Source organism: Falco naumanni, chromosome 1 (assembly GCF_017639655.2).
Source record: "Falco naumanni isolate bFalNau1 chromosome 1, bFalNau1.pat, whole genome shotgun sequence".
Taxonomy (NCBI): Eukaryota; Metazoa; Chordata; class Aves; order Falconiformes; family Falconidae; genus Falco; species Falco naumanni.
This window is the reverse complement of record NC_054054.1, coordinates 105,757,307-105,784,677: the sequence shown is the minus strand read 5'-3', so window position 1 is coordinate 105,784,677 and position 27,371 is coordinate 105,757,307. Positions and strand designations below refer to the sequence as shown.

General features: G+C 46.1%; 1 protein-coding gene across 3 annotated transcripts in view; it reads left to right on the top strand.

Moving 5' to 3' along the window:
* AP2B1 (adaptor related protein complex 2 subunit beta 1) overlaps positions 1 to 27,371 on the top strand; it is an 81,024-nt gene that overhangs the window by 34,055 nt on the left and 19,598 nt on the right. For 2 of the 3 annotated variants that reach the window (XM_040614606.1, XM_040614598.1), the window contains exons 10-18: positions 640 to 755; positions 1,868 to 2,033; positions 2,546 to 2,644; positions 5,577 to 5,836; positions 10,279 to 10,471; positions 21,214 to 21,255; positions 23,137 to 23,283; positions 24,554 to 24,699; positions 27,221 to 27,350. In XM_040614606.1, the coding sequence (XP_040470540.1) occupies positions 640 to 755; positions 1,868 to 2,033; positions 2,546 to 2,644; positions 5,577 to 5,836; positions 10,279 to 10,471; positions 21,214 to 21,255; positions 23,137 to 23,283; positions 24,554 to 24,699; positions 27,221 to 27,350 (1,299 nt within the window). The remainder of the gene's footprint in view (positions 1 to 639; positions 756 to 1,867; positions 2,034 to 2,545; positions 2,645 to 5,576; positions 5,837 to 10,278; positions 10,472 to 21,213; positions 21,256 to 23,136; positions 23,284 to 24,553; positions 24,700 to 27,220; positions 27,351 to 27,371) is intronic. The other variant, XM_040614611.1, reaches the window with a different exon arrangement.

Sequence of the window (27,371 nt, the reverse complement as noted above, 5' to 3'; positions counted from 1 at the left end):
TCCTTGTTATCTTACAGTGCCTGTGGCTGGGAATTTTGAACTAATTAATACGAAAGCTGCATTAGTAGCAGCTGGATTTCTATTTATAGCTGTGTCTTCATGTGTTGCTAGTGAGCTTACCCCAAAAATACTTAACCTCTTGCTGGTGTGAGCTGCTTTTTGCTGCTGTTCTTGCAGTGTGATTGTCAGCATGGTTTTCTCCTGCCTTCTAGCTTCCCCAGATGCTTTCCAGCAGTCCCTATCAATGTTCTCCCAGCTCTGGTTGCCACAGCTTGGGCAAGTCCAAGAGAGCTCATTCAGTGGCCTGTTCTGACTGCTAGCCAGCGAGAGGGGTCATGTAAGAAGTAATGCAGGCAATGTTCTGAAGATCTCATGTGGTGATCCAGCTATCTACTGGCACAGTTGCTTCAACCATTACTTTTTGCAGGAGCTGGAGTCAGCTGGTGTATCCACTGTAATACACAAGCACTTGTCAACTTGTAGGTTTTTTTCTGGACGTGCATATTGAGTTGGTAGCTGTCATCCCTTTTTTTTTTTCCCTGCTTCTGGACCTTTTCTCAGCATGTTTCTCGGCATGTGCTGTGGGCTGGGAAGGAGTGTTTCTTCAGCTTGTAATTATATTGTTCTGTTCTTCTCTAGCAATCTGCAGAGCGCTGTGTGAGCACACTGCTGGACCTCATCCAGACCAAGGTTAACTATGTGGTCCAGGAGGCCATCGTTGTCATCAGAGACATCTTCCGCAAGTACCCCAACAAGTATGTGAAAGTAGCGTAAGGTTTTTGGAAGCCATTGCCTGCTAGCATCAGAATAAAGCAATGTAAAACTCACCCAGCGTAGTTTACCAGGGCTTGGAAGCAAAAGTGAGCATTTGGCTGGAAAGCAGTGACCATTCTGATTCTAGCTCCTAGTGCGATAGGATTCGGATGGTGGCTGTAGATGACGTATCAGCCTGACACGTTATTAGTTTGAATTGAAAGCTTTTCTTTCCCCACCACTGTGTATTGATGCTGAGTATAAGCCTTAATCAAAAGCTAGTACGGCTCTTACAGGGAACGCCAGGAGGAAAATTTGACCAAGTTTACAGTGTCAGGCTTTGGGTTTTGCTTGTCTCCTCTAGAAGGCTAATATATAGGGCCATGAAAGTTCATAGCTCTCATGGTCTGAGATCCCAGTCAGATTGTGCTGAGCAAAACACTGCTGGCTTTCTCCATCGAGTGTTCTCTCTGGCTTGAGCATACTGAGCTTCTTTTAAGCTGTTCCTGCAATAAGATTTTGTCTCTTCAACTACAGAACAGAAGCAATGTCTTTCAGCCGAGACTTTATGATCACCTAAAAAATAATATGGGACATCTGCAGACCTCTCTGGCAATTTCTACTGTCAGTTACAAGATAGATTGTCTGCTTATGACAGGGATACCCATGTGTGGGAATAGGGGAGGCTAAATGATTAGGGTGTATTGTCTGTTTTACAGCAAAGCCTGTGGGGAAGTGTAATATCTAGCTCAGAGTTACCAGTCTGAAGACACCAGTGAGGCTGCAGGATCTGATACAGGATCTCTTTGAACTGTTGGATCAAGTGTTCCCTTAAGCAAAACAGAGAGGGAGGCAGCTTTGTCTTGAATTCTGCATCTGGGTGGTCTTGCAGTTTAACTTGCAAAGCTCTTGAGGACCCTGTGAGATCTTAGTGCACAGCTTGGAAAGAGAAAATTCCTAGGAGTATCTTCTGTAGTTGAGTGAAAATGCTGCTTGTTGCATAGAAATGCAAGACATTGTAATTCAGTGCAGGATTCTCTGCAGAATCATGTGGTCAGAGATGGAGTAACACCAGTTGAATTCACCCCAGTAATTCACCTGTACTCTGAATCAGGTATGAAAGCATCATTGCCACTCTGTGCGAGAACCTAGATTCCCTGGATGAACCAGATGCCAGAGCTGCCATGATCTGGATAGTGGGCGAATACGCAGAAAGAATTGACAATGCAGATGAGCTGCTGGAGAGTTTTTTGGAGGGCTTCCACGATGAAAGTACTCAGGTAAAATTGTGTTGTGCATCTTATTTATAGTGTTTCATGCAGTGTATGTATGGGATGGACAGTAAATATTGCAGTGGTCAGAAAATACCTCCCAAGGAAAACTTTAATGTTTGGCTAAAATAAAACTCTTGGGAGTCTGTAGACTTGCTCTATTGTCTGTATCTGCCAAACTTGTCTTCTTGGAAGGGTAAGACAGAACAGGAGGGATTTCTAGATATTGCTTGCTTCTGGGGGAATAGCCCGAGGAGGGACCAGAACATACAGGATAGTGATGAGATGCATAACAGTATGACAGACTCAATGTGCTGATCAGGGAGTTATTTGTGAAAGTGTTTCACAACAGGCAGGAGTCTGAGTCTCATTGTCCTGGGTTTCACTGGCAAAGAATAGTTTAATACTGTTATAAAGCGTAGGACTTGAGTGTCATATCAGTAAAGGATGTTGAGATTTGGGAGACATTGCTAAAGCGTGGATGAATTCTCTATAATCTCTGCTGTGTCCCTTTCCCTCAGGTGCAGCTCACCCTACTGACTGCTATAGTGAAGCTGTTCTTAAAAAAGCCTTCTGAGACACAGGAGCTGGTTCAGCAGGTCCTCAGCCTGGCCACGCAGGTAAGCCAAGTTATCCAGTGAACCAGAGCCCTCCAGACACTGTGTTGGCCTGCTGAGGTGTCTCCCATCTGCCAGGCCAGTCAGCTTTGCAGTAGATAAGATTCGAGCATGTTCCCCTCTCTCTCCCAAAGAGACTCGATTTAAAAGCTGCTCTGTGCCTGTTACCATGCCATCTGGCATCTGTTCTCTCCTTCTTATATTTTGCTTCATCCTAATTCCTTCCCTGTTCACCCACCAAATGAAGTTAGGGACAGGATAGAGTTATGAAGAAATCAAAATGCTTTCACCTTGAAGGTGGCTTGCCGTTAAAACATCTGGAGCTACGACAGAGCAAAAGGGCCTGGCAAAGACTTTATTCTGTGAACAGCAAAGCTTAAGCAGTGCTGTGAAAAGAGAAATGAAGTCAGGGTTTTTTTCCTCTATACTTGGATGCTGTTGACCAGTGTGGCAGCTTTACTGGAGGCTGTAGCAGTGGCTTAAGGTCCCGGATTTTTTATGCATGAGGTGCTGAGTTATGAGCTCAGATCACTGAGGGTGGGGCTGGGCTTGAGCTGGGGGACAGAAGTGGAGATGTCCTGGTGGCAGGAGTGGGTAAGACCTCAGCTAGTCCTCCTGTACTCCCTGGCTGTAATGACTTGGGTAAATGTGTGATGGTGTAGCCCAAAAAGAGCAGCTCTGCTCCAGACCTGCTGTGTCAAGTGATGAAAATAGTCTCCCAGCTGTTCTGGATGGGCTGCAATTACTTCTGAGCAGAAAACCTGGAATTGATTGTTAGTTGGCCTTTTGGTCCTCTTTGCTGCAAAAAGTCATGGCACTTTTATTCATCCCTTTGGAGGTGTTGCACTGGTCAGTGGCAAGAAATTGGCTTTTCTTGCTTCAAAACCTGCTGTTAGGCAGGCTCTGGCTCATCTTTAGAGAGGGGTGGGCCAAGGGCATGTGCTATATCATTTGTCTAACCCAACAGAAGAAAGGTACTAAGTGTTAAACCCTACTATGCTGAGTCACAAAACACTTAAAGGCACCCTAGGAATATAATAGGTGTCTGGTTTTTTTTCTGTTTGTCACAAATGTTGATTCAGTCTGCCTTCTTGTATTTTATATGAATAATAAGTCAATGTAGGATAACTGGCTGTAAAACACAGAAAAGCCATATGCTTCAAGGTCTGATTTCTAGGTAGAGATACTGTTTTTCGCTTGAGTGGGAGAATAATTACACGTGTGTTTCTTTCCCCAGCTTAGGCATTGTTGCACTTGGAGTGTCTCTTAGGGTATGTCTGCACAGCAAACTGCAGGTGTGATTGTAGCAGGAGCCAGCTTAATCCAGCCAACACTGGTAAAAATAGCAATGAAGCAGCTGGGGATGGGAGGGACACAGATGTGTAGCAGCGATCAAGGTCCTGGCAAGCCTGTAACCTAATGGATGGCACAGAGCCTCTACATCTCCATTGCTGTTGTTTGTCTGGCATGGGTAGGTAACCATGGGTTCATTGGTATGCACCACAGGTGTGCATGCAGGCCCTGGAGAGCAGAGAATTGGGAGAAACGTGGAAAGGAAAGATCTGAGCCTCTTGTTCCAGGAGATTCACTGAAGTTTTTCAAGTCTGTTTATTTGCCGTAAGAAGAAACAGTCAGTCTTGAATCTGTATGTGTCTGCAAGTAGATAGGGACGCATGGTCTTTCATGTCTGCTCTTGCAGAAGCCCTGCCTGATGGTGAACTGCCTGCCGCAGGCAGGGTGCGGAGAGTCTTGTAGGAGTTGTTAAGGGTGAAGGGTCTAAAGAGTCCATGACTCCACCATCAATCTGAAAAACAGTACTGCAGAGAAATCTATCGGTTGACCCAGACATTGTAGCTAGATCCTTTAGGAGTAAAACGAGCTTAGCATGCTCAGTCTCATTACAGATAAAGGTTTTGCAACGTGCCTGAGAATGTCTTGAGACAGACAGCAGAGAGGCAGGTTACAGCAGGTCAGCAGCAGCGTGAATGAGATCACAAAAGAGGAAGAGAAATACTAAAGAGGAAGGCTAATGAGGTGTGTGATATGTTGCCAGAATTTTACAGGCGCAAAAAACGCCTGAAACGTTATTGTGCTGATGTGGAGATTAAAAATCCCAGCTCTTGTTTCCATGAACAGTTCAAACATGTTGCACTACAACATAAAACCACACCACCTCCCTCTGCCTAAGACATTAGCTGCAAACTATCACCATTCACTTTGCTGCTCTCGGCAGAGCTGTTTGAAAAGGAGAGAAATAATTAGCGCTTCATGCAGAGGCAGAAGTATCTGCAGTAAAACAAGGGTATTATTGACAGCTGGAGAACTGATGAAGTATCTTAACTGTGTATCATTAGCATCTTTCTGTACTTCATTAGATAACTAAAAGGCAGGATAAATAAGATCTCTTTTGGTACGAAGAATATGGCTTATTAAGATCCATCCTGTAGCTCTGCAGCATCTTTTTGTTCAGCAGTGCCCTTGGGTAAGTCATATATTTCCAGGAATCTGGGATCATTCTGTTACAATATGCAGTATTGCACGTCTGCTTTTAGTATGTGACAGAGTCATTTAGACTCATGTTCTTTTATTCCGTCTACATTCCTTTGGAGTTCTCCTAATACAGTTATGTCAAGTGGCAGGGGAGTTTGGGAAGGAGTTGATAGCTCTGTGGGTCGGGACAATTGGGGATGTAAATCCTGGGCTTTTTGCTCTGTGGCCAGCTGAGCAGGAAGCTAGGCGTTAATACTTTGGTTCTCATTTTTAATTTTGGGATGTTCATCACAGCAAGCAGTTTGTAACATCGCTCTGGAATTGGTGACTTTTGCTGCTGGATGGTTGGGGTTTTTTAATCCAGCAGAATCACTGCTAGAAAAACTAAGTGATTACAGGCATTAGTTTGCTTCAAACCTGTGATTGATCTATTGCTTTGTCTCAGGATTCTGACAACCCAGACCTGCGGGATCGTGGCTACATCTACTGGCGCCTTCTTTCCACCGATCCAGTGACTGCCAAAGAAGTGGTCCTCTCAGAAAAGCCACTTATTTCTGAAGAGACCGATCTGATTGAACCAACTCTGCTAGATGAGTTGATCTGCCACATTGGGTCACTGGCCTCTGTGTACCACAAACCACCCAACGCTTTTGTGGAGGGGAGCCACGGCATCCACCGCAAGCACTTGCCAATTCACCATGGAAGGTAAGCTGAGGCAACTGTGATGATAGTGGGAAGGGTTGGTTGTTTTTAGCAAACAGTCCAAGAGATGCAAAGATCTTCTATAACACTCTAGTGGCTTTTTTTTTTTAATTGATTGTTTAGGGGCTTGCAGGTCATTCAAGGGGCCATTTCATTGTAGAATTTAATCGGGTATTTAGTTTGAGTTCCTACCTCAGAAGACAGAGGAAGTATCAAAGTTCTGTGAGGAGAAGATACGATGTATTTTGAGAAGGCACTGGCTATAAGCCCTGTTAACATGAGCATTTGAATAAAAAAAGCAGAAGCTTTGGTTAACTGGCACAAGGGCATACTTCCAGGAGGAGGAGAACTGTGGTAAAAACAAACATTTTTCAGAAGGACACACTACTTTGATTTTGTAAGAGCTTATGCTTCAGCCACTGCAGCTGTAATGCACAGTTTTACAAGCCTCACTTGTGTAGAATAATACCAGTTTCCTGGAACAAACAAGTACAGGGATCATTTGTTGGAATATGAAATGGGGAAGGACTGGTAAAACTACGTTTCTCACTTGATGCTTATAAAGCAAGGGGGGAGTGTAAGAGCCATCTAAAGCCTATCACTGAAAACTGGACTTAAAAGAAGGCAGCTAGGCTGATACAGTTCTGTCTAACCTTTGGGGGATGGGCAGAAAATGGTTTGGCTTATCATCTGGAGCACTGATGCTTCCCGGTTGATCCCGGTCCTGGAAGTGGGTTAGATCCACCAGAGCAGGCGGTACAGTACTCCTGGGCTGCAGCAGTGTTGCTGTTGAGCCTGTCCCCATGGTTCCTCATTCAGGTAAGCAGTGCTATTTGCACTAATGGTATTAATTACAAATGTAAGTGTGCTTTACAGCAGGAGGCAGAGTATTCCAGGCTTACCTCTTAATAATATTCCCAAAGTGACATTTAGAGTGCTTTTTTTCTTTTTTTTTTCCCTGTTGCACTGATAAATCGGTGTGCGATGCTGCTCCTTTTCTATTTTCTGACACCGCTTCTCTACTATTCTTAGCAACTAAAGCTATTTCTGTAATGACTAGCTTTGGGAAGCAGAGTTGTTTTCTCCCTGCCTATGAAATCAAGTCTGGCTGCATTGACCCAGGACCAGCAAGCACAAATCTACCAGTCAAACAAGAAAAGCAGTGGCCACTTCCCGCAGTTACCTCTCCTAGTCAAAGATTTGCCTCGGTAACGAAGAGAGCTGGGGTGGGGGTAGCTTTGGTCTTCGGTGTTACCACCCTTCCCATTTCAGGTCACTACAGAATCCAATGTTTTAGGAGGGTTTAGTCAGCTCAAGGAATTCAGCTTTTGCAAGGAGTTATGTTTTTACTAGCTTCTTGCATGTACTGTGTATGTGGCTTGACTCTTGTAGCTCGTGCTCAGTCTGCTGACCAGCCCTTTTCTGACGATAGCAGTATTGTACACTGCCCTACTGGTGGTTACTACTAAATTATCTGTTACTTCAACATAAAACCTTCAGGCTTTAATCAGTGGCGGCAAGCTGAGGAAGCCAGAGTTGGGGGAAGGTCTGAAGGGTGCTCAGCAGAGCATGCTGCATACTGATGCAGTGCTCTAGCCCGTTTGGTAAATTAAAAAAATGAATGGTGTTACTTAATGGCACACCAGGCCTCTCTGGTGTGAGCTCACCTCATAAAGAGGCCCTGTTACTGTGGTTTTCTGCTTTACTGTTAGCAGAAGGACAGTAAAACGTTGCAGCTGATGCCAAGACCTCCTCCGGCCATGCCGCAGCATACCAAATTGCCACTTTTGGCCACGAGGATTACAGTGAGCAGCTCTGCAGGAGCACACTTGTGGGGGGCCTCAATTTGTGCAGCCAGTATGATTTTACTAATTACTAAGAAATTGGTTTGCTTCTTTCTAGTATTGAATGTGTATGAAATCATACTTGAAAATCTGTTGCTTTAAGGCAAGTTAAGGGTGCCCAGTGAAAGATAACCTCCTCAGCTAGTTATCTGAAATTATCTTCATTACTTATGCACTCTGGTAATGACTGTTCTGGTGGCTGACCTGTCCACTAGAGATGGAGGTTTTCCTTCAGATTGCACAGTGGGATAGAGGGGGAAGCATGGAATTGTGGAGACGTCCACAATTAATATGGCTTTAGAGAGTCGAGATAGCGTGGCCTTGAGTAGATGGGCCAAAGTAGCTAGAGGAGTGGTGCCTTCCTGGGTAAAAACCTAGAGGAGTTAGTTATGGTTGGCAGGATACACTACATTGCATTTAGATTCACTTCATTTTTATTCAAAGCGGTGTAGGATAGGTTCCTTTCAGCTCCCAGCTGATGGGAAGACCCATTGAACAGCTCACAGATGGTGAGATGTTCCTGCCTCTTCAATGAGCCCAAGTGTCATAGAGTTGCAGATGAATCCTAAAAGTGGGGGAGAAATCTCCTGATTGCTTGGCAGTGTTTCCTCATGTGGTGGCTCCTGCCACCCCTGCTCAACTATAATGCAGCTGGGAAACTTGGGGAGATGTTTTCAGGGCTACTGGGAGAGGGAGGGGTCTGGTTGGACTTGGGTGGGAGCTTCCAGCTCCACACAGATGCAGGAGATCTTTGGTTCTGGTGTGCACCCCTTGTGACACCAAACATCTGGGAACCACTGGAGGCTGAACTCTTTGGAGGGCCAAATCTCCAACTCACATGGGCAAACCCAGCTGCTACTCACTGCCCGAGACTGTAAGGGATAAAGCTTGTATCAAGTCTTTTTGCCCTTTATAACCCACATATTCTTTACTCATTATTTTTCTTTCAAAGTAAATGCAAAGTTGTTTATACAAATCTCTTTAAAGAGCCCCATTCCATACGGGAAATGGAAGGCATGGTGTTTTGCTTTCTAATACAAACTGACTTAGTTTTGTCCTTTCCTAATACCTTGTTGGGCTTTGGGGCAACTGCAGTTACACAAGACCTTGAAGGATTGCTTTATCTCCATCAGAAGAAGGATGAGTAAGTGTTGAAGAGGTGTAGTGTTAAAGGGATTATATACTGGGAACGAACCAAGTGTGTGCACTACCGGCTTGTAATGTGCCTCTGCTCATACATGCTGTTCCACCCTGTTCTCAGGTTGGGGGTGGGAATGGATGGTGGTAACCACTTGCTCTTCAGAAATGTTTTAGTTAGCTGTTCAGCATACTCAGAAGTCTCCCTGCTGAAGGGAGAAGCAGATAAGACAACTAATATTAGTACTATTAAGGGTCTAAAGCTTTTAACGCAAAGAAGCTTTCAACCCTTTGCTGCTGCTGCCTGGTAACTAACTCATTCTGCAGTCCTTATGCTACATCTTTTCCTCTTGGCACCGAAGTTGGGAGCAGCTTATACTCGGTTGCTAAAGCTTTCCCCTCGGTAACTGAACTAGGATAAGGAAGAGAATCATGGCTACTCAAAAGCAGGAGCTGCAATCCTTACAAAGGAGCCCCGGTGTTAAACACCTTGTCAGGATGCTGATTCCCATGGCATTTGTGTGCAGTCACCTGTTGGCTGCATATGCAGTGATAGGAGCTGGAAATAATTTTGTCAGTTACTGCTGGCAACAGGATATAAAATAGATTTTAAGTTATCTAAAATATTAGCGTCTCTGGATTTAAAGAATAAATACATTGTAATGAGATCTCCAGGAGCTACAGTCAGGTGGTTTGTGGTGGTTGTTTTTTTTTTTTTTTTTTCTCCTTTCCTTGTAAAGTTCAGTGGCAAGTGAATGTGGAAGATAGCCAGACTGCATATGATACGAGATTTTGGAAGCTGTAAAATGAGCATTTCTAGACTAGTAATTAGCATGCCTCCTAACTCCGAGAAAAGGAAATTATTGATGGAGGGGAATCAATTTTAAATTGAGGTCTTTAATTAGAAAAGAGCTGTGGAGCTTGGTGCTGGTCAGTAGGAGGTGGTTAATCCAGATCTGTGGGGAGTAGTTGAGTTTGCACTAGTTAGAGTGAGGGCTCAAGTGTTTAGCAGTGTTAGGTCTCTGAAGAAATCTGGATATATATCCATCCCCCCACACCCCCTCATGTTTACATATAGTTCTCCAGGCCCAATGAGCTGAAAATCATCATTATAGGTTTCTTCTGAGCTGGGAAATAATTATTTTCAATGCTGTAGTCCGTGTAGTACTCGTGGCTCACTGATTTAGAGGGGTCTGCAGTTCTCAAGGTAGGCACATTTCACACCTTGAAGATTCCCTTTTCTGAACTGAAAACCATGCACAACGCATGCAAGTCTTTGTGCTCAAAGCTTGTGTTGAAGAACCACTTGCCAGCAGTCAGATCAGCTGCTAGGATAAGCTTTTAACTGGCTTCTGCTTGTGAGCCACCTCTTGCCGTGTTTCCCCATGCTGGGAATCTGAAGCTGGAGATTGAAGGTGACTAACATTTTTTTTCTCTTCTGCTTCTTGTTCCTCCCACCTGTAGCACTGATGCAGGCGATAGCCCCGTGGGCACAACGGCCACCACAAACCTGGAGCAGCCACAAGTCATTCCATCACAGGGCGACCTCCTGGGTGACCTTCTCAATCTGGACCTGGGACCACCAGTGAATGTTCCCCAAGTGTCCTCCATGCAGATGGGTGCTGTGGACCTCCTGGGAGGAGGGCTGGATAGCTTGGTAAGCGGCATCATCCTTAGCTTCAGCTGACGTGAAATAATTGGAGCTGGGCTTATCTTTGCTCATAATGCTTGGATCACTGAGCTCCCAGTGCTGAGTCCTAAGACTCCCAGAGAATTTAACCAGTGCTATTGTACCGACTTTCAGCAGGTTTTTCCTGCTATAAAATGAATGTTGCTACATGCCGTAGGATCCCCATGGTTAGTGGATATATTTGTTCCATGCTTTTTCTGTCTGTAGAAGAAAACCAAAAAGTTGTTTGAAGGATGTGAAGTGTTCCACTGCTTTGTAATTGATTCATGTTCCCTTTCAAGAAGGCGTTTGTTCCACCCAGGTCTCAACCTGGCTGAATTTCAGTGCGAAACTCTCAGGGCTGCTGGCCGTACATAGCCCTGTGTCATCTCATTTGTATATTCTCCAGAGTATGTCATGGTTTAATACCGGTGACATTTTGATTGCGGTTAGGTCAAGAGGGAAGCACTCTGTAGTCTTTCCCGTGCCACAGCTGCTCACAAGGAGGTATTCTAGTACTAACAAGGTCAGGGTCCAGAGTATGAATAATCACACATTGCTTCTGCTCTGGGGTGTGAACTGGGCATGAGCTGCAATGAGAGAATCACTTAGTAAGGAGACCGCGGCAGTGGAGAGGAGCTCGGTGCTGCGCTTTTACGCTGGTGTCAGCCAAGCGTTGAGAAGTGGTGAATTTAATCATCAGCCTGGGAGTTGCTCCCGTGGGGTGGGCACATGCAGAACCCTAACAACCTAGTGACTTGCCTGCAGGGGTAAGAAGCAGTCTGCGTATATTTGCAGGATGTAACCTGAGTAAGACTACCCCAGTGAACACAGCTGGGTGGTTTTCAGTCCTGTGGTGGATTTGTCTTGCTTTGGTTTGAGGTTTGGCTTTCAGTGAGCTGGGTTGGGTTGTCTGCATGTCTGGTTTAGGTGTGCTTTCAGTTCTGAGTCAAGCTCTGAATAATAGAAGTAGGAGGCAGCTGGAGGAACCCCAATGCAACAAATCCTTATGTGGCAAAGATATTTTTTTGGGCACTTCATAAGCTAATGAACTGGAAATGATCTAACCCTTAATGGTATTGGTGTTCACAGAGATCAGATGTGCTTTAGCCTCTGTGCCATCTAAACAGCAGTTTGCTTATTTAGCAGGGAGACTGCTTTTATCCTGGGGAGATAGGGGATTAGGGAAATGGTTTAAGCTGGAGCTGCTGGGAAAGCAGACAGTGAGCCCAGAGCGGTGACCTTTGCAGCCTTTCCCCTGCATTGCATGGCATGCCACTGAGGAACTGGGATTTTTAATTGTGTTAAGGCACTGCAGACGCTGGTGCTGATGTTTGGTGGCTCACAATAGTTAGGAGTTAAATTCCTATGTCCGTACTGTCTTCCAGGCCACTTACAGTAACCCTTTGTTTCTCATTAGTGTCGGAGACAAATAAACAGACACAGCAGGAGGACTAAAACTTGGTTTTGGGGAAACAGTTGTCTCACAGTTTGTATTAATGGGCTTAGCTTAGTGACCTGCTTTGGCAGTAGAGCTGTTGATGTGGTGCTAGGCTTTTACTTAATATTTTTCTGAAGCCTTAAGTAAATCCGTGGGGTTGTGAAGTGTGACGTAACAGAGTGATCATGGGGAGTAGCTGGCCTTGGGCTGCATGGGCCAGTACTCTCAGCTGAGTTAGTAGCTGGGTTGAGGACTTCAAAAATAAAATCTGAACAGTGATGGAGTGTTTTCCTCCACAAAGCTTTCTGCTGAAGTGCTGTTGCATCAAATGTCCTGTCTTCGCCTCATCCCTTGCATGTATAAGTGAATCTTTTCCTGGTAGATCTCTGTATTTCTCTGGCTTTTCCTTCCCTGATGCAGACATTGCGGACAACATGTTGGGCAGGAGTGTTGATCTGTGTGAAGGTAGAAAAGCTCTTCTGAGGGATCCGGACAGGCTGGGTTGATGGCCAAGGCCAACTGAATGAGGTTCACCAAGGCTCAGTGCTGGGTCCCGCACCGGGGTCACAGCAGCCCCCCGCAGGCTGGGGGCACCGTGGCTGGGAAGCTGCCCGGTGGGAAAGGGCCTGGGGCTGTCGGGCGGCAGCCGCTGGAGATGAGCCCCCAGTGTGCCCAGGTGGCCGAGGAGGCTGAGAGCATCCTGGCTTGTGCCAGAAATGGTGTGGCCAGCGGGAGCAGGGCAGTGACCGTCCCCCTGTACGCTGGTGAGCCCCCACCTCGAATCCTGGGGTTGGTTTTGGGTCCCTCACTGCAAGAAAGACATTGGGGGGCTGGAGCGTGTCCAGAGCCGGGCTGGGGAAGGGGCTGGGGCACAAGGCTGATGGGGGGCGGCTGGGGGCACTGGGGGGGGTGTCATCCTGGAGACCTGATCACTCTCTGGAACTACCTGCAAGGGGGCTGTAGCAGAGTGGGTGCTGGTCTCCTCTCCCAAGTAACAAGTGACAGGACAAGAGGAAACAATCTAAAGTTGCACCAGGAGAGGCTTAGATTAGATATTAGGAAAGATTTTTTCGCTGAAAGGGTTGTCAAGCCTTGGAACAGGCTGCTTGGGGACGTGGTTGAGTCACCATCCCAGGAGCTATTTAAAAGATGTGTAGATGTGGTGCTTAGGGACATGGTTTAATGGTGGACTTGGCAGTGCTGGGGTTGTAGTTGATGATCTTAAGTGTCTTTTCCAACCAAAATGATTCTGTGATAATAAGCCTAATTACTGTGTGAGTGAATGGGATCTGTGTCTTTGCTTGATACTTGTTAAACACATGCCCACAACAACAAACAAAGTTAACCCTAACCTGGTATTAGCTAAATTGCTAGGCTGTGCCTCTTGGCTGCATGGCTAGGCAGGGGGACTGGCATTTGGATCTTAGGCTAATATCAAGACACACTTGTGCAGTGCCAAAACCACAGCCTCACCCTGCAGGTACACACATGTCTAACTTCTGTATGTGGTGAGGGGGTGAGATGCGTCCCAAGGTGCCCCCTTCAAGTGCTTTGCAAAACATCAGTGTTTTGCCTATCAGTGTATCAGTGGGCATTCTGGCTGTTGGTGTAGCAATCCCTTCCTCTTTTCCTCTGGATACCTTTCATACTTGCTTTGGTTATGTTATAATCCTGTCTGATTCGTTCCACGTTGAAGTTTCCCCTCTCCATTACTCCTAAAGTCTTTTTTAATGCATCTATTCCCCTGCTTTGTTGGGAAGACTGAGGCTCCCATACTTTTCCATGAACATGGCGTGGTGTGAGCAGTCCTTTTCTCCTCCTCAAACCAGACAGAGTTTACTTTACTTTGAGCCCTTGTGCTACCAGAACGTAACCCTGTTTGGTTGTGGAGGCTGAGGCAGCTGCCTTCCTCTGAGCGTGCTGCTTTGGTCTGTCCTTTCCCGTCCCTCCTGTTGTCTTAAGAGTACTGGAGCTAAGCATGGTTGGGGTCTGATCGAAGGAAGGATTGAATATGCGTTTTTACAACAGGAATTTGTCTAGAGCAATGTTTTTTATGGCGCTCAGTGCTGGAGTTTGTACCACCTTTTGTGTTGATCCCTGTTTTCTGCTCCTCATTAGCAGGTCCCTTTTGGATCTCGGGTGACCTGAGGGGACATAGGGGAACATGAGATATTAGAATGTGGCATTGTGCCTCTGGCATTATCTCTCGGCCTGAGCAGGGACATAAGTTGCTTTACTGCCGAAGTATGGCAACCCCAAACCCCGTTCCGTTTTCCAAGGAGCTGTCTGATATGTAAAAAAGCCTAAATAAGCCTCTCTGTTACAGTGGAAGAAAATGGTTTGGGATATACTTGAGTCGATGCATGAAATCATGGTCTATTGCTGTGATGGTGAGATTACGTCAGTACTGTGAGCGTCTCAAAGGCAGCTGAAGGTCTGGAAGAGGCTGCTGGCAGAGTCTCAGCCCGTTTGTCACATTCACTCAGTGTCATGTGTTGATCCCCTCTGATACTTGTTGCAGCTCTTGTGTATTTGGTAATCCTTCCTTTTCTTTGGAAGGGGTGTCTGTCTTCAGAGGGATGCTCCTGCAGTGAAAGTCCCAACGGGAGTAACACAAAGATCAACAGCAGCATTAACTTCCACAGCAAATGTCATTCTGCATCTCCATTTCTTAAACTGTGGGGGTTTTTTCTTCCACGCATTTAAATAGAGACTGCATGGTATAAAACTGGATAAACACCAAATTAATATTGTTCATTTGAATTTATCAGCTTTTATATATAATATAGATATTATTTATAGATATTAACCAGTGAGACTCCAGCTGCTTGACAGGTTCATTTCTTTAGTGAGTAAGTCCTATTGTATCTCTGTAGTGAGCCTGTAGTTGGAATTAAATGTAACATGCATATTGTGCATGCACAGATGCTGAGCATGTGTTAACAATTAAAAAAAAGGGGGGAGGGGGGCAGAAAAATAGCCTTTAGTACAAGAACAAGATACACTTTGTAACCATAGCTGTATGATTTATGGGGAGCTGTTCTCTAGTGAACAGAGCCAGCACTGAGTCTGCTGTAGGTTGTGCCCCTATTTGCCACCCTGGGCAGATCTTTTTCTTCTTTGTTTTGCTTTCTTTTCTGTAAAATGGTGACCAAGCCCACTGTTACAAAGCTGTTTGAGATCTCCAGCTCCACAGCGTAGTGAGACTAGTCACTAACGTGGGAGAAGCAAAACTTGCTTGGACAGCGGATTGCTGGATGCAGATCTGTGCATGCTGAGAGCTGGAGTTTGGTGCTTTATCCCCTTAAAGCTGGCTCTTAAGTGGCTAAACTTCATGCAGATTATAGCAGCCCTCCAGCTCCTGGTTTACTGTTGATACAGGGCTTTGTAGGATGTCTCTGTGCTGCACTGAGCCAGGGTCATTTTGCCTTGAAACCTTTTTGCGTGTTCATTTGCTCTAAAAATCCATGGGGCATGAGAGCTCCGTGTTGCCTGGCACATTGTGCAGTTCACTGTGAGCCCGTGCGTTTAACGGGAGCAGGGCACTGTGGCTGGGAGCCAGGGAGGCTGGCTTTAAACCTGGGGCAGAACAGTAAATCTGTGGGAATGGACAGGCTTGGATTGTCTGTTATGTAAAGATTTTATTTAATACTGTAGGCATTCATCTACGAGAATATTATTGATTCAAGGCTGGCAGCTGGTCACGCTGATTTATGTCATGAAATGTAAAGCTGTTTGATAAACACTGGGTATCTGCAGTTTTCTGTAATACTGGGACTGGTTTGGGCTGTTCAAGGTGGAGCTGTAATCAAGTTGGGTATAGGGGCATCTGACCCCAGGGGTCTCTTCTGCATGATTCAGGGCTGGTCTCACCACTGTGCTTGCTCTTAAGTGTGGTGGAGGGCTGGGACCCGAGCACTAGCTCACTCTCTCCCGTGGGATGTCCTGGGCTCTAGGTGCCTGTAGGCTTGGCAGCTTGGGGAGAAACGCCTGCTCCAGCAGTCCTGAGTGCCTGCCTGATCCAAAAGGCTGGGGAGCAGGGGCTGCTGGTGTCACTCCCTGTCTGACTGACTGCCAAGTAAAGGATTCAAAGTCTGGCCTCAGTGGCCAATACCCTGGCTTGTTGAGGTTGATTAGGGACTCACCAATGTTTTATAAAAAACCCAAATGTCTACAAAGTTACTTCATATACTCAGAGTAGGAAGCACAGAAGCAACTGCCAGTCCGCCCTGCGTGCCAGATTCCTCTCCTGGCTCTGCAAGTGACTTGCTGTGTATAATCTTAGGAAAGTTACTTCATTCACCTTTTCCTGGAACTACGGTATGAGAGTGTCTACGTTAGATCAGCCTCAGCATCCATTTATGCAATGGATGTGATGCTTCCCCAGGGTGCTGCTCCAGCCTCTGACAAGGAGCTGAGTGTCTCCTTTCATCTGGGCTCTTCTGCTTTGATGAGCTACAAAGGACATCTGTTAGGATTTCTGACAAAGGGCACGTATCCGTTGCTGGAGCAGCGATAATATGGAAAAGGAGCTCTTCTGGTGGGTTGCTCATTCATGTCTGATTTAAGGCTGTTGTTACTGTAACAGTGATAGGACTGCTAGAGCTTTGTAGAGCTGCTTTTTCACACTTTAGAAAATTAAAATGGTTAGTACTTACTTTGCTAATGGAAATCATTCAGGAAGGTAAAACATTAGCAGTAAGTGCTACTAAAACTGGTGGCTGTGGTATTGGCAGCACAACCCGTCCTCCACCACCTTTGACACAGCTGCCCTTGGTTTGGACAGTAGCCCTTCTGCTCTGCAGGCCTGGCTTGGCACTATGAAAACAGCCACATGAAACGGGCAGCAAACAAGGTGCTGAAAATGCCTCTGTGTGGGCCACAGCGGAGTCTGCAATGAGAGATCTACAGCCCGTCAGGAGGTCAGAAGATGCAGACCATGCATGATCTGTCCTGCAGTTAAGATGTCTCTAACATGATTAGCCCAGATCAAGTGGCCTGCTAGCAACTGTGCTCAGCATTTCAGTCAGCCCCATGCCTGATTCTTTTTAGGGAAATGCCTTGTGTTCCTGGCTGCTGCGTTCCTGAGTGCATGCTCTCATCTAGCTCCTCGAGCTGTGATGCTTAACTCGTGGTTTGGGGTGCGAGGGAGGGAGGGAGGCAGCAGTTGTCCCCTGTTAACCCATGAATTATGTATGGCTCCGTGAAATGTGTAGCTGCTCTGAAAGCCCTGGCTACCCTAAGGATACAAGGCAAAGTAGTTGTGAGCAGTGGTGTTGCAGCTTCTGTCCCTGGCTCCACCCTCCCTGTTATTTTTTGGAGCTCCAAATGCCTCACGTCATGTTGCAGAAGTGATTGTAACCCGTCTGGATCACATGAATGCTTCAGCAGAGTCACTTCATTACGAGCTGCTGTTAAGATGCAAATAAACCCTCCTAATGCAGTAACTCCAGCACTGCTGCACTTCATAAGTCAGCATAACTGCTCACACTGAGTTGAAATTATAGGGCAAATGCTCTATCAACTGCAGAGCAGCTGCAGCACCAGCCAAGCCAGCCAATACGAAGTAAAGATGCCGATGCAGTTTGGGAAGAGGCGCTAGTGCTGTTGTTGCTGATACAGGTTCAAGCCCAGCCTCTTTAAACCCACGTAGCTGCTGGAGTGCTGTCGTGGCAGAATGGCTTGGGAGGGAAGAAAGAGAATTCTTGTTTGAAGAACTTCGTGCATTTGGTGGCCAAGGCGCCCCGTTTGTGCCCTGCTCATCTCCTGAAGCTGGCAGCTCTTCATCATGGACAGAGGCTTTGTGCCCTTTGGCAAGAGCCAAACCTGCCAACTGTGGGCCAAGTTTCTCTTGGCCATCAAGTGGTAGCCCTCGTCCACCCCACCTTCGTTTCATCAGGCGACCATTTCAGCCTAAGCAGGGCTGACAGCTCTGTTAATGTGATCCTCTCCTCCGCGGGGCTGTTGCCTGCTCTCATGTAGGGCAGGTTCATGTTGTCCTTCTGAAAGGAGCAGCTGCCCGGCCATGAGATGAATGGAAATGGTTAACTAGAGCTGCCAGCCCTGGGGAATTGGTTCAGCATCGCTTCACGCCTGACTAATATCTGCTTCTTTCCTTCTGCACTCTGCCTGTCACTCCAGATGGGAGAGGACACTCCGTGGGTAATTGGTTCCTGTTCCCTGTCTTCCTCCTTCCCTCTTACTCACACACATGGCTGTTTCCAAACTCAAAATGATGGAAGAGACAGTATTAAGTTAGGTCTTGGGCATCTTGCAGGAGGATTGAATAAACTAGACCTGTAGTGGCTGAGTGGGGAAAGCATCGGTGCTACAGGAGGGGGACAGGCAAGAAAAATGGAGGGAGGGATTTCTGTGCTGCTGCAATGAGTAGTGCCCCCTGGATCTGATGTGGAACTGATTAGTTCTTTAAACTTGCCCCCCTTAAATTTCTGTTGAAGTAGATATGTCGTCACATCTCTTTTCACTATGTAAGTAGAGCCGGCTCTGCCTTCAGGGACCTGGTGAAGCTGCTGGCTCCTTGGAGCTTGCTCTGCGGCTTTGTAGTACACATCTGCAGTGCTTGTTTCCAGGCATAGGAGCCAAGAGAGTGGCAGGCTGCTGTGTGCAGTCTCCTCCTATGAGTAAAGCAGGGCTTCAGGAGGAGCAGGTCAGAGCTGCTGGGCACTGGAAAGAGATCTTTTCTACTACAAAGCACAGATGCTGGGTGTGACCTAGGAAACGTAGGGAGGCTCATGGTAAATTCTCTGAGCCAGTGAGGTTTTTTTCTCTGCCTTGTAGGGGGTGAGAGCTGGAATGTCAACTCAAGACAAGCAATAAATCCAATTTCTACTTTCCCCCCAAGGCCTGACAGCTAGGGAAAATGGAAGACTTGTGGATAGCTTGAGGAACCCCAGTATGTCATTCCTTCCCTCCTTCACAGTGAGTGAAGATACACAGATATCAGCGTACGGGTTTCTTCAAGGTTGGATTCCTAGCCTGCAGCTTCTTATGATGCATGTAGTAGGAAATGGTAAAATAGTTAACATCTGGCTTGATTATGCAGAATTATTCAGTCATTGCCATAATATCCTTTGTAAAGTGCTTGCTGCTTGATAAGCCAGTCTTTCTCCTGCTTCAGACAACAGTAGCAGAGATCCTCCATGCATACAATAATATTTGGAAATGAACTGAATTCTTCACCTTTTGTCTTTTCCTCTGGACTTCACTGCCTGTCAGTATAAAGTGTGAAGTTCATCTGTGTGCGAGACTGCATAGGGATGAGGCGTAATAGTTGCATTTATTACTCCTCAGTGAGCCAGTAACAAGATGTAAATGATCTGATATATTAATCTAAAACATGGCTTGGCTTAAAGAGCAGTCTGTAGAACAAAACTCTGCTCTGCCAGGCTGTTTCAGCGGGGGAGACCTGTCAGTGTAATAAGCTCTATTTTATAAGCTCAATATTAATTGGATTTGCATCCTCTGGCTGGCTTCCTTTGGTCTGTGACTGATTCTTCTTTTGACTTTGGAATCACTCGCTTTTATCTGTTATCTCTTAAGTCAACCAACAAAAACTGGACTTGCGGAGTGCGCTGCCGTGGGCAGCAAGAGGCTGGGTTGCTGTATGAAGAGGTGGTTGTGGCAGAAGATGGATGTCCCTATAAATTCCTGCCATGACCTCAAGTAGGGATAAACTGCATCTCCCAGAGGAAAAAAGCTCTTAAGGCTTCTTAACAAAAGGCAAATTGCTTGTGATTTGTGCTTCTCTAACACCTACTTGTGGTAGCTAAGGTTGGATCAGGTGGCTCCTGTGGGGACTAGGGGAAGGAGAGATGCCAGGGGATGGGGGGCGATCCAGAGTAGCCCAGGGATTTGGCAAATTTTTGGTTTTTTGAATGTTAGTTATCATGTAGAAGTCACTGTCTTGCAACTTGCCAGCTGTTCTCCAGGCATTTCATCCTTTTATCTGTGCGCCGAGGCGAGCTGTGTTGTTCTGGTCTGCCAGTCCAGCCTTTTCCCCATGGGGCTGGCTCCTACCTCGCCCCTACGCTTGCTTCATCCTCCGCGAACACTGTCAGAGTGTGATCCTTGGCTGAATGTAACTAAAAAAAAAACCCTGCACTAGGCAAAAAACCTACCGTAGTCTCTTGAACAAAAGCCTAGGATGCAGCTAAGCCTGGAGATGTCTGTAGCGAATACCTGCTGCAGATCTGTGCTTGTTTCCTCCTGGCTATCAGTCATCTGTCGAGTGCTTTATAAATATTCACAGGAACGATATTGTACTCGCAAACAGCACTTGTAGCTGTTTTTAGAGTCTGTCCTGATCACTGAATTCTCTCAAGCATATAGAATGGTGTGGATGTTTAAAAAATGGGCTTTATCACTGAGAAGGTGGTCTGGATGCTCTGTGAAGGGGGTTCGTGGCAGGCTGGTTTCTAGGTGGGCTGCAGGGTGGTTTGGCAGAAGGGCTTCAGAGAGGATTTTGTGTTTATGGAGGGTTGCACGGGTGGTACACAGTGGCTATTTCAGTCGCCTCAAACCATAACTGTATAGCTTGGCAGAGATGGTTACTGAAATATCCTAGTGCACTGTAAGGTCTCTTTACTTTGAGTGGCCCATTAGATGATGAAGCTGGATTTATTATTTTTTTTTTCCTGTCTAAGGGAGAGGAGCATCTTCAAAGGGAAGACAAAGCCCAGCTATCTGAGCTGTTGCAACAGCTGGCATGTATCCTGTTCTCTTTCTTCCTTGTTACTGAAAAGAACTGGATGTCGGAGGAATGTAGCCAAAATGCATTGTGTTTTCCCGTAGTTCATAGCTGTTCACTAGAAAACTAAAGCTTTCAGGAAGCGAGCTTCCTGTCGGTTTTATTTTTATTCCATTTCACACTTACCCCACTGGGTTTTGTGGAGCTGCTCAGGACTGCTGGCAGCCAGTGTGGTGGGTTGAAGGGAAAGCACTGATGCATGAAACACAAAGAATTGCACAGAGTTTTGGTGCAGATGACAGGCACAAGAGGGGGTGAGGTTTTGTTCTTATTAACCTGCAAAACACTCCTGTCCACAGTAGGTGTGTGGGGTGGTTCTCCAAATAGCTTTGCTGACATCAAAGCAAAAAAGCCCCTCTGTTCCCTGTGCTTTCCCATCATTGCGTTTCTGTCTGTCCTGTATGCGGCAAGCGAGCAAGGTGTGCTTGCAGCACTGCGGTCAACTGAGCTCCACTCCGGCCATCTGACACTTGGCTTAAATGAACTCGGTCTTTCTCTCCTCTCTCTCCTTCTCTCTTTCAGCTTGGCAGTGACCTTGGCGGGGGCATTGGAGGAAGCCCGGCAGTAAGTGCCATTCCATTTTTTTCCCAAATTAAAAAAGCTGCTCAAAACTCAGGGTTTTTAAACATAACATCACCCATTATGTGCTGGAAGATGCTTTAAATCTCTGAAGATGTTTGAAAATGGACAAAAGCAACTGAAACACACAGATCCCCGCCTATATTGCTTTGAGTTCAGCTGTCACACCTGGGTTTTCATAAGAGCAGCCAGGGCTAGAGCTGTTGACTCTGATGAGCTCTTCTTTCTCAGAGCTGTTAGTTTGAGCACCAGTATTAACACTGGCAGTACCCTAGTCCTTGTGCAGCGGCTTTGGCAGCTGAAAGGATGCTTACCTCTCTACCCACAAAGCCTGTTCTGTTGCAACTCTAACCCAGTGTCACCACGGGCTTGTCTGAACTCAGTGCTTTTCTCCTCCCAAATGCCACGTAAGATTTTTTTCTGGACATCTGGATCAAATGCTCTGAGCCTTCCTACTACGTGTGGTCACTGAACTCTGCTTGCCACCAGTGTTGCACGGCTCCGTACCGGTGCTTTGAGAGTGTCCTAGTGCCTAGAGTGCTTGCCAGGACATCGGAGACTTTCAGGCTGCTTCCAAAGCACCCTTGGCTTCAAATGCATACCGGTTTCTTCCAAGAAAGCATGGGAAAAGGATGCAAGATGACCTGGAGATGCAGTGGGCAGGAGGGAGTGTGCCTCCAACCCACAGCCAAAAGCAGTCTCCTGGAGAAAGCTCCAGTCCCTTTTCCCAGGACTGTGTAGCCAGTAATTCAGTCAGGAAAGCATACTCAGTTCTGGAGTGAGGGCTTTTCAGAGACCCTTGTTATGGCTGCAGTCATTCTCTCTCCTTCTTTCCCTGCGGATCTTGCATTCCTTTCTAACTTCAGCATGAGGGCAGAGGAGAGCTGGCGGTACAGTACATCTGTAGCCCCCAAGCGGTATGCACCAGAACATGGGCGATACTCTGTAGAGATCATACCTACAAAGCCAGGTCTCTGCCTTCTGGGCCAGCATACCCACCAAGCAGTTCTGTAAAACCACCGGTCCTCCCTGTCCAAAGGGTTGATGGGAACACCACATCTCAGGTGGGTTCCTGAACACAGAACAGCAGCAAGGCTTCAGACCCAGACCTGTCATCAGTATTTCCTACTGCCTGCCTTATTCTGCCCCTTTCTGGGCTGCTGACTGGTGAATCCTGTTCTCAAGCACGTAATTCTTCCTGCTCACAGGAGAGAGCTTGGGAGTCTTAACTTGAGTGTGACTGTCCCATCTGGAGCTGGGCACCTAAACGTTAATATTCCAGGTTTGGTGCCCTTATTTAAGTCCTGAGAGGGAAGGATTGCCCTTCCTGCAGAAGGGTTGTCCTCTGGCAGAGGCAGCTAGTTCTGCTTCGTGTTCTGCTTTTGGATCACAATGCTGAGAATACAGAGCTCTGGCTTTGGGTGAGAGTACACAGTACAGTCATGACTCCCTTACTATCTCTGGAAATGCAAAGTCTCACAGATTCCTGAAGATTGTCATAGTTGGGGAAAACTTGAAGCATTTTTTTTTCCCTGGGTTTACATAGGGTAGGTCCACAAAATAATATTGTCTTCATGAGAAGGAGAGATGGAGAAGAAAGATGCCACTATAGTGGGAATAGATAACTGGAGCCATAAAAAATTATGTGAAAGCTATTGCACGGTTGAGGGTGACAGCCGAGTGTAGGGATTAGTTGCCAAGAGCTTTGGAATTCAAATGCATTATTTAGCACTATTGATAATTCAGTGGGGAAGCTGCAAGCAGCTTTAAAATATTTAGAATATTGCCCAAGTTCATGCTTTATTTAGTAAGTAGTGTTCTCCATGTGTGATGTTAATCAGTGCCTGTTCTTTCTAACCCCTCCAGGTGGGGCAGACCTACATTCCCTCCTCTGTGCCAGCCACCTTTGCCCCTTCACCCACCCCAGCGGTGGTGAGCAGTGGACTCAACGACCTCTTCGAGCTCTCATCTGGTATAGGCATGGCTCCTGGAGGATATGTGGCTCCCAAGTCTGTACGTAAGGAAAAAGCATCATCCTCAGTATATTGCCTTACTTGAGGCTACAAGAAGTCTGAGATTGCTCTCTGGTATCCCCTTTGTGTGGGTCTCTGGTGCTATTGGGGCATCTTAGTTCAACTCTGTTACATTAGGGATGCCCTGGGTTTTCCCCAGGTAGAGTAACAGTGTGTTGGAGACCATGTTAGTTACAAACTTCTGGGTTTTTTTAGCAATTCTCTCATTTTGCACGTAACAATGTTACTCTAAAGAATGGCTTATATAAGATACGAGAATTTCAGTTTCGTCAGAGCAGCTTTCCTGGAGACCTACTTCTTAGCAAATTTCCTCAGGAAGCTGAGGGCAGGGTACCATTTGCTACAACTTTCATAGAAGATTCGTTTATTTGGAGGAATCCAACATGACAGTGAAGATAGTCATGAGGTTGGGATGAGCGTGCTGCAGTGTAATGCAAATAAATGCTCTGTTAGTGAGAGAGATCACAGATGCACTGACTGAAGCGTGCTTAGTCTGGAGGGTTTGTGAGATGCGGAACATGGTCCTAGTAACAGGCTGTGGAGCAGCCGCAGGGAGCTCAGGGATAGCCTTTCAGGCCTGAAAGTGAATAAACAAAAATTAGCACACTTAATAGCCTATGGATGAATGAACTGAAGTCATCCTATGAAACACAGGATGCAGAGCATGCTCAAGGCTTTTGGTCCTTAGCTGCTTGCAGGTATTGCACCATATATAAGACCAAGTACAAAAGAACCTAGTAATTTTGAGCTTTGTAGAACTTCATTTTGCACTACTCAAATTTGGGTCTGGGTTTTTCCCCACAAGGATGGTTTGGGAATCCAGAACCTGAACAGCTAATAGTATCAGCCCTGTGATTTTATTTGGTTCAAACTTTAGTATTGTCCTGCCTCTAATAGCCCAACAAGTCCTTGGAGAAGCCTGTCCATCAGTAGCCTCGGTAAGTTTTGCATTAGTGCAATGGACACAATCTTTCACTGTTTCTTGTGCACACTAATGCTATAGTATATTTGAATTCTTATGTAAGTGCTGTGAACAAATACAGATTAGGAGCAGCAAGCTTATTTCTCGTTGGTGAGCTTGATCCTTTCAACACCCCATGTTGTATCATCCCTGTAGTGCTTCTTTAGCATTTGTGGGCTTGATGTGCCAATGTAGCGGGATTTTGGAACTCGGGGCTTCTCTGTTGTTTGGAAAACTGTTTATGTTCAGGCTAAGCTTCTCATGCTGAGTGACATCTCTTGTGTTCAAGGTTTGGTTGCCTGCAGTGAAGGCTAAAGGACTGGAGATCTCAGGCACGTTCAGTCACAGGCAGGGACACATCTACATGGAGATGAACTTTACCAATAAAGCTTTGCAGCACATGACCGACTTTGCCATTCAGTTCAATAAGAACAGGTAAGAAATCAATATCCTTTGTCCACTATGTTAAAAAGATTGCATGGTCCTGTGAAAGGAGTCTGTGTCTACACTGCTAGAGATAGGGAGGACTCTTGTGTAGGTGTGTAATGCAGTCACAGAAACAGCTGGATGGTACGGCCTGAACTCTTTGTCACACCACAGTTGTGTGAAAGGGCTGAAAATACAGACTGATAAATCTGTGAGGAAACGGGCAGCAGTTGTTCTCTTAGGTCTGAAACAGCATCTTCCCCATTTAATCTCTGCAGAGTTCTAAAGCAGTCTCATGAGTTGTTAGGCAGGTTAGTGGTTTTATAGCCAGTAAGTGCCCTGAGGAAAGCAAGAGCATAAACAGGCAAGCATTTGAGCTGCACAAGTATCAATTCATAATGCCTCTACCTCCTGACTTAATTGCTGTGCTGTCCCTCAGACTGTCTGGAGGTACAGGTCTCATTAATAAAGCTATTTGTCAATGAAGAAGTTGCAAGTTAAGAGCCTATGGCACATGTTTTCCCTGTAATTGGCAGCAGAGCAATTTTGTCAGAAGGAGCAGCCACTTGAACGTTTAGAGCATACAGCTTGTTCTCAGAAACCCATCTCAGCCAAAAGACGTGACATGGCAGTATAGCCACGGTGTCTTCCCACAAATGCTTATCGTGTGGCTTGCTATACGCTATCTTGAGCAAGAATCAAGGTAGTTCTTATCAAGACCGTAAAGAATATCTCGTGACTGAAATGTTTGCTGTATTCCTTAATATTCCTTCACTAGAATAGGGTTCTCTATACTAAAGATCCACTGAAACCATCTCTTTAATATCACTGTTAGCCTTGCAAATTTGGGATTTCTTGGGACGAATAATATTTACTTACAAAAGACATTATGCTAAGTAAGTCTTAGTCAATGTTCTCCCTGGACTGCTATATTTTCTGGAGAGTTTTGCTAAGCTGCTACATGCAAATGTTTCATGCAAATTGGCCTAAAAAAAGCTGGTTTGCTTGTGATTTTTTTTTTTTTCCCTCCATACATCAAGCTGTGTTCTAGCCACACCTACATGGTACTTTTCAAGGATGTAAGAAGTTGAAACTGTACAGTAAACCAGCAGTTTCTCCTACTGCAGCGTATCAGCACGTGCTCCATGTACAATCTACTACTATTTACTCTTCTGCAAACACTGTTCTCCTGTCACTGCTTTCCAGTGTGGCTGGTGCATTGGAAAGAGCTGCAGTGGGCTGGCTCTTTAGGTTTACATATTAAGGTTTGTGGTTGGGAAGTTTCTGTTGTTTTTTTCCCCCTTTCCTGCTGCTACTAATCACATTCACTGCAGTCTTGAGATAAAGCATTAAAAAAAAGGCAAAAAAGAAAAAAAAAGCGCTAGAGCTCTAGTGTGCTGTAATATCACAACCACTTGGTAGCAAAATGCAACTTTGTTTTCCCTCTGAGTCTTAGGGAAAATGCTAGGGCTTATGTCCCCCAAGGTGAAATGGCTATAGAAGGCAAATGACATGGCTAGGCCCTTGCTGAGTGTACTCTTATTTCGGCTCCCTAGAGCTGAAAACTAAGGAGAACAAAGAACAGGGCATCTACAGGTTTCTAAAGGAGTGACATACTCAATACACAGGTGGCTGACTCTCTGCAGAGGCAGTATCATTTTTTTAGTGCATAAAATAAAAATACACACCTGTACGTCTTTGTAAATACTTTGTCACCTCTGAGCTAATATTCATTCTGCTAAAGAGAAATGTAGTCATAAGTGGACACCAAAACTACCTTAGGTGTCTGCCCTTCCACCTGCTTTTGAGAAGACACTGGTACATAGTACAGAAGTGTTATGTTAAACGTTAGCTGCTTTTCCTCTTCTCCCCACTAAGCAGAGGTGCCTGTGGAATTAAATTACTTGCCTCTTGGACTGAACGGGCAAGTAAACATTTGCTTTCCTATGGTGGTGTACATCCCCAGCTGAACGAGGCTCAAACCAAGCGACAAAGCCAGACGCTGTCATTTGGGAGCAGACAGCCGGCTGCGTTGATTCATTTGTTCTGCAGTGCTCTGTTACAAACCACATACTCCTCCTTGGTTATCTACTTGTTCTGTGTTGGTTCCAGTTCCTTCTTCCATAGCTCCCAAGGATGGAACAGCCATACCTTGTGTGATGTGCTCGCAGTGCTCTGCAGCTATGTGAGAGAATGCTGAGAGGCATCGGTCTGAGTCCAGGTGCTGCTCCTTGCTGGGCAGGCTGCTGCTCAGCACGTAGACCAGTGCTGTGCAGGTAATGGAAGAGCTCCCAGATGCTCATCCCTTGGGCAGGATGGTGCATGTTATCGGCAAGACCGACCTCGTTGAGTTTCCCTGTGCCTTGTCCTACTTAGTGTCTGCTGTTTTGAGCTGTGTTCCTCCCCTGGAGTAACAGCAGGGGCAACTCAGGAGTAATAGGAAGATGCGCCGGCTTGTGCTGGGCAAAAGGGGGATAGGGAGTGGGCAATGCAGTGCTGCTGTCATCGCCTCTCTTTTTCTCTTGTCCAGCTTCGGGGTCATCCCGAGCACCCCACTGGCCATTCACACACCTCTGATGCCAAACCAAAGTATTGATGTCTCCCTGCCCCTCAACACTCTGGGACCAGTCATGAAAATGGAGCCTCTGAACAACCTCCAGGTAAGGATTATCTCATTCTGG